This window comes from Amphiura filiformis, chromosome 6, assembly GCF_039555335.1.
Source record: "Amphiura filiformis chromosome 6, Afil_fr2py, whole genome shotgun sequence".
Taxonomy (NCBI): Eukaryota; Metazoa; Echinodermata; class Ophiuroidea; order Amphilepidida; family Amphiuridae; genus Amphiura; species Amphiura filiformis.
In genome coordinates this window covers 32,282,429-32,295,456 of record NC_092633.1, presented here as the reverse complement: position 1 = coordinate 32,295,456, position 13,028 = coordinate 32,282,429, and the positions used below count along the sequence as shown (strand labels likewise).

At 36.1% G+C, this 13,028-nt stretch overlaps 1 protein-coding gene across 1 annotated transcript; it reads right to left on the bottom strand.

Moving 5' to 3' along the window:
* Nucleotides 1-1,427: 1,427 nt before the first annotated feature.
* Nucleotides 1,428-12,793, bottom strand: LOC140155284 (death-associated protein 1-like). Its single transcript, XM_072178054.1, has 3 exons — nt 12,632-12,793; nt 4,659-4,767; nt 1,428-3,725 (listed from the first exon to the last, which is right to left on the bottom strand). The coding sequence occupies exons 1-3, from the start codon at nt 12,684-12,686 to the stop codon at nt 3,557-3,559; spliced, it is 333 nt and encodes a 110-aa protein (XP_072034155.1). The 5' UTR covers nt 12,687-12,793; the 3' UTR covers nt 1,428-3,556.
* Nucleotides 12,794-13,028: the final 235 nt, after the last annotated feature.

The window sequence follows — 13,028 nt, the reverse complement described above, 5'->3', positions numbered from 1 at the left end:
ATCTGGACAATCATGCCTATTTGTTGCCAAATGGAAGGCTGAAGTTGTGACGATACTGACCTTGATTTCTGGTACTTGATTGTCTGGGTCATCACAACCCTACTGACGTCCATCTATCAACAAAGTATGCTTGGTTGTCCAGCTTTAATTAATTCTACTATACGCTAAATATCTAATTCTTGATCATGATGTACCCTCTGTACTGCTGTGTCAGCATACTTTTTGTGGAACAACACGATCACACGATCTAAGACAGTGATTGGTCAACTCTCAAAAGCTGTACTTACTCAGTAAGCGTGTGGTCTTTGCGTAGTACGCTTAACGCATATATATGTGCGTACCCATGTTTGCTCTCATGATCGAGAATTAGATATTCTGCCTATAGTTTCAACATTCCCAGATGAATGAGAGGCTACAAAGACTGTTTCAATACTTTAAAACAAGAGTACACATTCAAAGACTCGCAGTCAACAGTGGCGACCCCAAGAATTTTTTCAGGGGAGCATGGGGGGGCAGTGAATTTTGCAGGTGGTGGGGAAATCAACCAATAATATTCGTGCTAAGGCAATGTAGACACCAAAATGCCACACACCCACACATAAAATATACTACAACTGATGGATAAAGTTTCAGTTTGATATAGGGTATAACAGTGGATGCTGGTCTTTGACTTTGATTTGATTCATTGAAGCCAATATCTGAAATCATGTACATAGTATGCATCATAATGTATACATCTCATTCAACTGGGGATGATAGTACAATGGACTATTCCTGTTGAAATCCACACATGACCTTAATCTCCCACACAGGGAGTGTAGATTTCAAATTGAGTCATCCATTCAGGTAACCCCATTTGAAATTCACACCACTGTGTGGAAGATTAAGATCATGTCTTCCATAGGGGGTGTATGGACTTCAACTGGAATAGCCCAATAGTTGTTCTTACACAGTGCATAGTGACATTGATGCTAGTTACAAGGCACATATTCTACAGGAAAATTTGATAATTATGAGGCTCTCTACAAAGGCATCAATGTATCGGTATAAACAGGATAGGGGTTATAATGTAAATCGTTAACACCTTTATGAACCTTCACCATCTGTTATTGTGTCCTGGTTGTCGCAGCCAAAATGTGACCTAGTTTTACTCTCATTTGTTTAACCCCATGAGAACTACCTGCCGATTGGCCAAAAAGAAGTATTCATTATCAATTGGGCCAATCAGCAACATTGTTAGAATAATTTCACCATGCAAAAAATTGGGGTGACATTTTTGCAAAGCTCCATTCTGATTGTTGATTAAAGTGAAGATATCATGTAATTGACCAATCAGAGGCAATGATAGATCGACAGGTAGTGCTCAGGGGGTTAAGAGTTGTGATTTAAACAAAACATTAGACAAATACAAAATGGTAACAATCATATACATTTTAGTGACATTTATGTCAAATGAAAACAAAAAACACATCACTATAGTCCATTTGGCTTCCTCGAGAGAGTGACGTCAGTACTTTGTTGGAGTTACAGATGTATCACCTTTGATTGCGTGTATAAGGATAGCAGCTCTTTGAGTCAATGTGATTGTTTTGATACTACTGCAGCAAGCACTGAGGTCACTTTCTTGAGGAAGCAGACTACATGTACAGGACCAATCATTTTAAAATAAGTATTAGTAATTTTAACTTTACAATACAATGTCGACTGATCTCGAGTCATATCCATGTAATTGCTGAACATTTTGTTTCTGTTATATGACTCATAATGGAATGATATCAAGTAAATATGAATAAAAAAATCACAAAAGCATAGCTATAGAACAGCAGCCTATTTCAATTACAAGTACATAACTACATAGTAGAGAACTTGCGATTTCCAAACGTATGTATCATACGCCTGTGTATCTATTCAAAATCACTCTCATGTGACGGGAATTTGAATAGATGTACCTGAGGTGTTTGATACCTACGTTTGAAAATTGCAAGCTCTCTAGTATTTGCCCTTCTGCACCTCAAACAACCCTTTTGCTGATATAACTGGGATACATAGGAGTTGATTTTACTAATACTCAGTGACCACTAGAAGTGTTTACTATCTAGTGCATTACCAACCTATTAGGTACTTTTACATGGCAATCATGGCCTGAAATCATATCAAAGAAAACCTTTATTGGGAGCTCTCCAACTATATCTTGTAAACTGCCTTTCCACTGACATTTCTTCAATGGGCTATTCTAGATGAAATCCATACAGCCCCTATAGAAGATGTGAATGGGTGACTCCATTTGAAATCTACACCACCTGTGAGGGAGATTAGATCCATGTCTTCCATAGAGGGTGTATGGATTTCATCTGGAATAGCCCAATATTGACAGTGGCAGAGCACATGATGAATGAGCAGTTTACTTAGCTGCAGATATCAAACTGAAATGTATTTCTGCTTTCAACATCTCATCCTAACCTTTTATTAGTGAACTCAATACAGAAATCAAATTATATTTACATACCTTCAAGTTCTCGATCTTTAGAAAAGATGGATTAAGTAACAGTAAGATGAGGAATAAAACACACCCTGTTCTACAGACCGATGGACTGGCTAGGCCAAATGACCCTCAAAATCACTGAAAGCTTTGCTACATCTGAGAAATATACAAATGTATTTTCAAAACATCTGTAAAAATCAATCAACTTTGGCCAAAAATGCCTGTTTTAATTTCATACAGCTAAAAAAAATCCCAAAAACACAAAATCTGGGTTGGTCCTCGGGGGTCGGTCAGGCCTGTAGAACTGTGGTTTTTTTATTTGCCTAATAACATGATCAATATAAAAAATCTACAATATATATTTTCAAGATTTTGTTTCGTTGGCAAGCATTAGAGAAAAAAATATATAAGCTGTGAGTGGACAACCAATTGCCTTGTATATTGTGAGCCTATTGCAAAGTGAACTTCTGTGAACTATAGCCTCACAATTAGTTCACATTCCTGACAGCAGTTCCATTCTTTTTCAATAGTTTCAAATTACAATTATTTTAATTTTGTCAAGCTTTTGATATTGTTTGAAGTCTCCCAACTTTCTTTTAGCCAAGAATACTTCAGTTATATTTCTAATATTTTATATAAAATTTGTGTATAGGTCTGAAAAGATTGTCCACTCACGTTAAAGCAAAAATAATACACAACATAAATCTATATTACGCAAGTTACTACAATATGCTCATGCAGAATTCTGTTGCATTTGCTATATGCTTCTAGATAGTCTATTACATGACGTCCCTAAATTTGAAAATTTTGAAGCACCGTACAATTATTCTTTATAAAGGCAAAAAATAAAACTAGAGAGAAAACCCTTCCACCATTTCCCAAATTTGAATTTTCCTCTCATTATATCTATTCATTTGTCTTACTTGCACTTAACTATGATATATAGTCTCATCTTGCAGGCTGATACACGCTTGTACTTCTCTTTGCTAACAATTAGATACTTGGATACACAAGAAATTGAACTTAGCCTGAAAGACGCAGAGTGTGTTATCTGGCTATTCACTATGCACCTATCTACTTCCTTGGTTGGTTTAGGTTGTGCATCGGTTTATTCACGGATACATTTTTGTTGTGCGTAGGCAATGGCTTTTCGTGATATGCTTTCACAGCCTCTGGTGGAAAGTCCTTGTTGCCCCTAGATGGCGCTCCTGATATTAGTAGTGTTGAAACATCCTTTGGAGGACTGTACAATTACAAAATAGAAAGAAAAAGAGTGTTAAAAAATAGAAAAGAGCACACCGCAGATCTCTACAGAGAGGGTTCCTTACCAATAATATTTAACACAGAGCAACATTGTACATACTGTGAAAGTCACAAAATTCTGCCATTCTCCCAACATTGAATTCAAACCTCCTGGCAAAACAACAAAATGTATGTCTGCTCATTTTATTAAGTACTATGGTACTATCACTTGAGTTGAGATACTGGCCGGCAGGGTTATAGCCACGCTGGTCGGTGCCGGTCGGGGGTAACCGGCACGGACCGGCACCCGACCAGCACTAAAAAAAAGTAAGTAAAACCAAACAATTTTTTTTTGGGGGGTATACCCCTAGCCTATTCCCAGATCCCTTGTGTTCCCTAAAAGATTGTGCCCCGAGCCAGCACTCTGATTGGATAGTAAAATTAGCCGCACTCAACTTGGGCTAGCTATAACCCTGCTGGCGGGTAAAATGGAAGAGTGTTTTCCAAAACGCAAAACCCATATTACTCATTAACTCTGTTGGGTAGGTAATAAGCTAATAGTTTTGACCACCTTTGAAAAATTGTCACCAAAAATTGTTGAAAAGTGATCAATTTTGCAAAAAATCATAAAAACCCTGATTTTTGCTCCAATTTCAAGTATTTTTGGTGAAGTTGATCAAAATTCAAAATAATATAAAATAAACAGGTCCTAGATATTTATAATTAGTTTTTAAAATTAATTAATTTTTTAAATTCTTTAGACCAACAATTTAGCAGTTATAAGGCCCAAAAGTTGTCATAATTCCAGGGTTAAGACCAGCCTTAAAGAAACCCCTGATCAGTACATGTACATACCAGTACTAGCTATCGAACAGTAATCTATGCATTTATAAGTCATTACTATATATAGTAATGACTTTGAATATATTGATACCTTTTTGCTTCTTCAAACTCCTCCTCATCATCTTCAGCAGGCTTGTCTCCTGCTGCGGCTTTCTCTGGGGTCTTACCACTCTGCACAATCCGCATACCACCAGCTTTAACTGTAATCAATATACACAGATAATATTGTGAGAAGTTGAACTCAAGTTATTCTTAAACCTTGTCTCTCCTGGCCAGTTACTGACGGGAAGCTGCTTGATATTGTATACTGACGGGAAGCTGCTTGACGGGAAGCTGCTTGTCAATATTGACATTCAATGTTGGACTCAAAATTGTGATGTTAAAAATACATGAGTCAGTATATGACATCTATTTTTTAGGGATCCAATGATCAACAATTGCGCAGATTTTTCAGTATAAATCTCATGTCTACAAAAAGTATTAAACTGCTCTATCTATAAGTGTAAATTGTTATTCTCAGCTTCAACTGCTAGCACATGTTTACGATGTATTGTTGGTCGAAGCAACTTAAAAATCGATTTTCATTATCTAGATCAATGTATTTTTGAAAATTAACACCTTGATGTTCATTCTACAACTTCGTATACTCTGCAAACTTGCTTAATTTATTGTTGTTAATTACAGTAGTTATGTACGTTTTACAAAAGTATTGTTGTTTCAGCCCTCTTCACAACGCCAAGTATATCTGTGATATTTTTATTCTTCTACACGCTCGCTATGAATTGAGCAATGCAATTTTTGCCAAAGCTCACTACCATTCGTAAGATGCTGTGAACTACCAAATCACAACAGTTTAAAATAATTAATAACCTTAAATACCTAACTCTGTGTACCCTGCTCCATTCAGCTCAGGGTACCGTACACACTATCAAAATGCTAATTGACCATTACAATACTTCAAAGGATATATTGCACAAGTGCACCACATTATTATCACCATGAATTTAAAAACCATTCCTTGCACACAGAAACTCAAGGGTAGCCTTTTTTAACTTGGATTTTATGAATGGTTGGTTTCGCAATAGATCACATATTTCCCATACACAAAATGGTGTGTGCCAGCCATAAATATATACATACAGCATATAGGACTGGAAGTGAGTCTAGTCTAGCGGGGATGATTTCTATTCTGAATCATGATAATTGATATAGTGGATGTACAACCCCTGTTACTTTTTCTATTTTGTCCTCTAAAGTTATCTGTTTACAAATTACAGAGAAGTAGACAAAGGACCTGTCAAAACTGTTCTGGTTTAATCAAACATTAAAAACTCAAGTATCAAAAGGATGGTCCATAATCAATCAAATCAATTTCTGGAAATCCCGCCTCTTATTTCAGGGCAGGCGCACCACGGCTCAGCAGTGTAAATCTATCTATATCACCATTTCACAACATTACAATTAATACACTGAACTAATCTAATACCTGAACACACAACTACGGTACCGTACTACTGCCCTGGGATCTAGGAAGGGTACAGGTAACAAGCCTGGGATGATGCCCCTACTCTTTTCGATAAGGCCTGCAACTTTTTTATGTGCTCAGGTTTGAATCATGCATCTGACACACGGAACTGCCATTTTATGTGACCCTTCGAACCACAAGACGCCGGGCACCCACTGTGTATACAGGCCTGCACATTCTACACAGGGAGCAAGGAGAAATTATCACAATTATATTCTACTCGACTGAGAGAGAATATGATTATGAAATTTCCGACCTAAGGCTAATGAAAGTCGGTTCCTTGTTTCCCGTTACCCTACTCCGCTCAAAACCAATTGCTGGCCAAATATTTCATTATTTTGAATAAAACATTGATTTCTAACAAACTTTGACATACCAATAAATAATTGTGGTTTTAAATATATCATAAATCTCTTTCTGTTGATTTTCAGGGATTTTCTTTGCAGTAGGAGCATGGCATATGGTTAATAATGAATTAATAATGAATACCTACTCACTTCTCTGTCCCACACTTTTTGATCTGCTCTGATCTCATCCCGTAAAAAATATTGTGAAACTTTTGATAATAGTTGTACAATCACCTTCATGTGGTTGTAAACTACATCTGTAAACTACAAACTGTGATTTATCACATATACATGGATAGTTATTGGTTTACACCTGTAACAGCTGCAATAATGAAATGGTATGAAATAATGAATAATGAAAAATGAAATGGTTACCTACACAGTCATGAAAAATTGTGTAACAGGAAACAAGGAATTGACTTTCATTGGCCTAATGGAACTATAGTGAGCAACAAGGATTGGGCAGGATGGGGGTTTGAACCACAGACCCCTCGCACAAATCTCCCTATACCACTACTAGGCTACCTCGCCCTTACTGAATGATAATTCAGTATCGCAAACAATAGAATGATTCACGCCATAAACAGTGATGAATAGGGGATTGAAAAGCTGTGAAGTATGCTTCTTTTGTCCAGTTACCATCATCATTCACTTGTTACAAACTAGAAGCAAACCTAGTTCCAATAACTGTAACTCGTTGTACGGTACCTAGAGTTACAGTGCACTCTATTAATATCTATTCCACAAATAAGAAACATCACAATATGTGGGCTCCTTTTGGGCTCTAAGGATGAAGCTGAGGAACTCTCTCAAGGACAGTTTGGGCATGCACTGATGATTTTTTAATCCCATTGTACCAGGGTTTGGGCGTGCGTGGATGATTTTAATCCCACTGTACTAGTCTATACTCACAAAGTTGAGGTAATTGATCTACATTGATCTCATCTTTTGGGTGAGTTCAAAATTCCCTGAGTTGGCAAAACCTGCAATCTTCATGGGAGTAATTTACCGGTACTTAGTGCAAAAGTGGTCAAAATATTGCTCTGCAAAATATCTTGATTTTCATGATTTGGATTTATCATATTGAGCAGCATTCTACTTGTGATGTTTCTACACTGTGTAGAGAGGGTCTACAGCATCTCTGAGGTAAAACTGACAAATACAAGGTATATATTTCTTGATGCTTGAAGTTTGGATTTCTTAAACGTACAGTGCATCCCTATATATGTACCGCTGCAAGACTTCAGGTCCGTAGATGTCATTATGTTTATGATAAAGACTGAAGTCTTGCTGGCAGGACTAGAAGCAAACCCAGAACATGATCATGTCAGTAAGTGAATGTTTTGTTCTAACTTCTAGGACAGATATGATGCAGTTCCAATAATTGAAATGTCCCGGCTCCGACCGGGAGTTCCAAGAAGTGCTGTGTATGTGTCGCCGCGGGTTTTATCATGTTTATAGTGTGCATTCACATTTGTGTTATATATGTGACACAATCTGGTCCATGGGGCCAAAGCAAAGGCGGCAAATTTGAAACCGAGATAAAGGTAAAAATATGGAGTAAAAAAACAAGAAAATACATAAGAAAATAAACATCAAAAAACTTCATAACTCTAGAACCAAGTATGCTAGACCTTTGGTGTTTTCAGTAAATGTATAATAATGTATTAAATAATTACAGTAACTCAATTTTCAAAAATGCCTCCTTTGGCCCCCATGGACCAGACCGTGTCACATATTTGATTGGGTTCATGAAGAAATACACAAGTCATGTTGTACAATCTACTCATTTTTTACAAGTCATGTTGTACAATCTACTCATTTTTACTACGGTATATGTTTATTTCTAATAACTACAAGCAAGCAGTCAAGTGATTTGCCCATACATTGTATTTGTGCCTAGCTAGCATAAAGTTCACAACTAGCAGTGACTAGGTCAATGTCTATATCTGGTTCCATACAGCAATACGCAGTATTGCTGTCTGGTAAGCAGGTACGAATTGAGACGTTGTGAATTGAGACGTCGGAGCCGGTCAAACACAGAGGACTAGCCTACATCCCGTATCCTACTATCACTCAAACAAGCAAATCTCTTCACGAATTCACTCACCTTGCGATCCTACATCATCAGTTGAAACAAACATCTAAGTTTCCAAAACAACTTTGTCATTCCTCAAAACTACAAGTAACTTCATTAATAAAAATTGAAATCATACTATTACCCGTTATTGAAAATTTTGTTCGATTTATGTGAACCAAAAGAACGCATGCGAGTCGAGTTCAGTTTACCAAAATGGTAGCTCCTGCCTCCTGGTCACCTCAGATATGACGTCAGTATCAAGCTGCTTATTAAACGGTGGATCGGATTGGTTGAAATCAACGCCACGTTTTTGACCTTACAGTAGGGTGTCCAGGTCAAAATTTTAAATTGTTAATTGTGTATTTTTTTAAATTTTATCCTAAAGAGTATGTTGAAAGACACTCATTAAAAAAAAAATTATCAAAATTGGACCGTCCGGTCCCCAGAAACAGCCGTTTTAAGGCGTCAAAAAAGCGCAATTTTCGTCGTTTTGGTAAAAAGTGCAAAAGAGGGCGCTTTTGTAGACAATATGTAAACAAAATTACTGTTTCTTTGACACTGCAATGTTTGTTATTGGAAGTATTCATCCCTTGTCTAACTATATTCCAAGTTTTATTCAAATAGCTATAGCCATTCTTGAGTTATCGCACTTTGAAAAACATCGTTTTGCCTCATATTTGATATTACCCATAATGCATTGCTTTCATGGCTCCACCTGTGAATCAAGCCTGTACAATCTCTATGGGGAATAACAAAAATTGTGCTACATTGAAATACATTTTCTAAAGTACTGTTGTGAAGTTATTTGAAATGCAATTCTTATGTAACTTGGCATGTTGGTAGTACACATGATGTGGATCAAGTTTTATGTTCAATAATTTGATGTTTTGTTAGTTTTAAGGCTTAATTTGCATAAATTAGCATATCTTACAGCGATGGTACAAATGAAGCTCAAGATTTGCTATAATAAATTTGTTTGGTAATGTTTGCAATGTGGATCTGTTTACACTTGACAGCAACTGTATAATATTGTTGAAGTGAATTAAGTATGAGTGTTCAAATGAACTTTTTAAAATTAAAATAACATACTTAAAATGGGATGTTCCATTTAATTAAAGGGGTAATTTTAATTGTTCTTCAATTTCGACCCTTTGTCTCTTGAGGGAACACATGATACATGAAATTAATGCTCACATTTTCTATTGTAATGTTGCTAATAAAATATACCTGTACTTGAAAGAACACAATTCTAGTCTGTGTCATTTTTATAATGTATAAATATTTTTGTTGAAGATAATAGAGTAGGCCTGCTCAATTCATGGAACAAGTATAGTGAATCAATCCATGTTGAGGGATTTTTGTAACTTCAATTTAGGTTCATATGTATTTAAATGTAGGCTTTATGAATTGTTTTGATTATATGTAATGTACATTTGTTTCCTATTTGATGTAAAAATAGGATGGTTGAAAAATAAAATAAAAATCATTTAATACAAGTCTCATTCAATTGCAAACTGAGTGGAATATTCCGTTTTGTTTATGGGTATTTCAAAGTATAGACCGAGGAGCAATTTAACCCTTGCAAAATGTGAACCAAAAATTAGAGCTAAGATTAATATGAAAGAACATCAACAAACAACTCTTTAATTGACTTGATTGAGCATATTCAAAACAAAAAAACAAAACAAACAAACAAAAACCTCAAAGATAAAGTCCCATATCCCCCTTAAACTCTCCTGTTTCATGAAATTACCAGTAACTTGAGACCTGTTATATTAAAATACGAAAACATTTAAAACACATTTGTGAACAATTAAATTAAAAGTCTTAAACTTTTTTAAAGAGATTTATTTGCATGTCTTCCTTTCACATCTCATGCCCCAAACCCCTTCCCATCCCTCTTTCCCCCTCCCCCCCTCTCACCACCCAATGTTGGTGTGTATTTTTTTTTTTTTTTTTAAAAATATTTAAAAAAAAACGGGCTTAAATTCGAAAAAAGAAACAACAAAAATGTTGTATATAAAATAAACATACTAAATAAATAAGTATTATTTAAAAAAAATGAAAAACTAATCTAAATTTAGGGCTTTGAAAAGTGCCCTCCAATATCATACACATCACCCTGAGACATCACCCCTATTCCAAACAATGGAATAGCCCAGCTACACCTCGCGCGCGACTGCAATCCTGCATACTTGGCCTGTTGGGTGATACCATATTGACCAGCAATCGTAGTAGACAATTAATGAGGGACAACATATTAATGGTTTGCGTGGTTGCATTAAAAACAAATCATTGCGTTAGAAATAGAAATAACATTCTATTCACCATCTGCAAGCCTATGATCTTTTTAAACAAAACCTGTACCACATAACTGCCTGGTTTTTATTGTTTATAAAACTCGGGATAAAACATCTCTAAAATGTACCAGAAGATGAACAGTCATTTTTTAAAATTACAATCACCAACACAGAACCGGCCCCAACCGGCTTCGAGCGAACCACGTGTTAGTTGAATACGGCAACACATGCAGACTCGACAGCGTGCCGTCATACAGAACAGGCACATGCCTTGGTTTTGCACGTACGCTAGTCATGTGCACTAACAGTGGGGACGCAATAGAGTGAGCTAGCTGGCAACACGGCAGCTGATTTTCACCTTGTTTCTCATTGAAACCAACGGGCGGGTATGGTATGACAATGTATGGGAAAGAAAATACACGTGGGCGATTTACAGAGATTTTTTTTAATGGATCTTGTAGCCGACAGAACAAGCTTTATTTTGATATCACATACAGTATATTGGGCCACGGGAACCATATTTCCGTAAGTGATACATTTAAAAAAAAAATATTAAAATACTTTCCCTTTATCAAAAAATCTAGGGATTTCAGTATATAGGGCATTGAAGTCTGTACTTAATATACAATTAATAAAAATAATCATTTATAGGCATGTGTAGTTTCTATTCTGAGATATAAATCACCATTTTGACGAAAAATATTGGAGCCATCGCAAAAAACCGACCAACATGGCCGCTCGAGTCGGAAAAACCTCAACTTTGGAAAATCGTAGATGCAAAAATACTCATCGGATTTCAATATTTTTTGGATTTCTATTTGATTTCATCCCTTTTTTTTTTTTTTTTGAAGTTGTATAGCTCTATCTTAAATATTAAACAAATGAGAGCAATTCTAAAACGTTTGCTTTTTGCGTTCAACAAGCCGTGTGCTTGTGTGTGAATGGAAAACAACGGCACGCCGGGCGCTGCACAGTGGACACCCTACTTACAGGGGTCAGAGATATGCATATTCATGTATGAAAACAGCGATGCGGATATAGTATCATCACCGAGAACTGAGAATTGCGACATTTTCGATGTTTGTACCGGGGAATTTCAGACACGGAGACTCCGTGGAGATTTCGAAAAATTCGTCCAAAGGTAACCAAAGGGTTGGGGATCGCATTTTTAACTATCACTAAATGTTTGAATTGAGGTCGGCTAAAAAGTAGACAGTTTCGGGACTGTAATTGGTGTAGATGTCACATTTTGAACAGTGAGCGATAAGTGACCAATTTCATGCTCAGCACAAGTGACTATCTTTACACAGGGTAGTCAATGTCCAAACTGGGTCAAGTTCTCCGTCATTGACTAATAGGTTGAACAGACTTGTTTGTTTCTAAAGATGAAGGTCTTTAGCAGAAGTTATTACAATCTGTGCTTAGCTGTCCGAACAACGAAATCTTTAATTGGTCTACATATGATTGCAAATTACACATTTGTAATCATTTTTCAGTTCACCACACAAAATACATGATATGAAAACATGACAAAATGGTTTTCAGTTTGACTTTGAGTTTGAGTTTTGACTTTCTTGACTCAATCAAGGGTTTTATTTAATTTGATATAAAATGATATGGTTTGATAGCAAATTTGAATTCACATTTACCTAGTTACTACAACCATGTACAAATTACAATGTACATTTCAGAGTTTATGCAGTAAATGCACCACCATACAAATTTACATTATAATGATTGACGATTTGTTCTCGATTCTGTCAGCCATTCAGCTGTTTCACAGCTGAGTGAAACTCAGAAACTACAAACTACCTGCTGGAGGATGTCCTGCTTTCAGTTCTCCCTCGACCTCAGTTGCTGCTGACATCTTGCTAAAGTTGAAAAACACGAACAACTTGGAAGTAAAATCTATGACAATCTGACTCTGCTCTGACGATGCACTGTTTACATGAATGCACGTTTCACATCTACGACAGCTGTGTACATACAGGGGGATGACACATAAAGATAAATATCAGACCCTGATAAATATCGTAGTCTTTCTTCCAGATTTGTGATGCAAATAACCCTTTGATGATATTAAACTAAAGGCATGTTTTAGTGTTATATATTTTTTTCAATAAAATTTCTTCATAATTTTAATATAATTGGAGTATATTAGGCATGAATTGTCATTAAAAATAAGTCTGTATTATCCCCCGTATTTTTT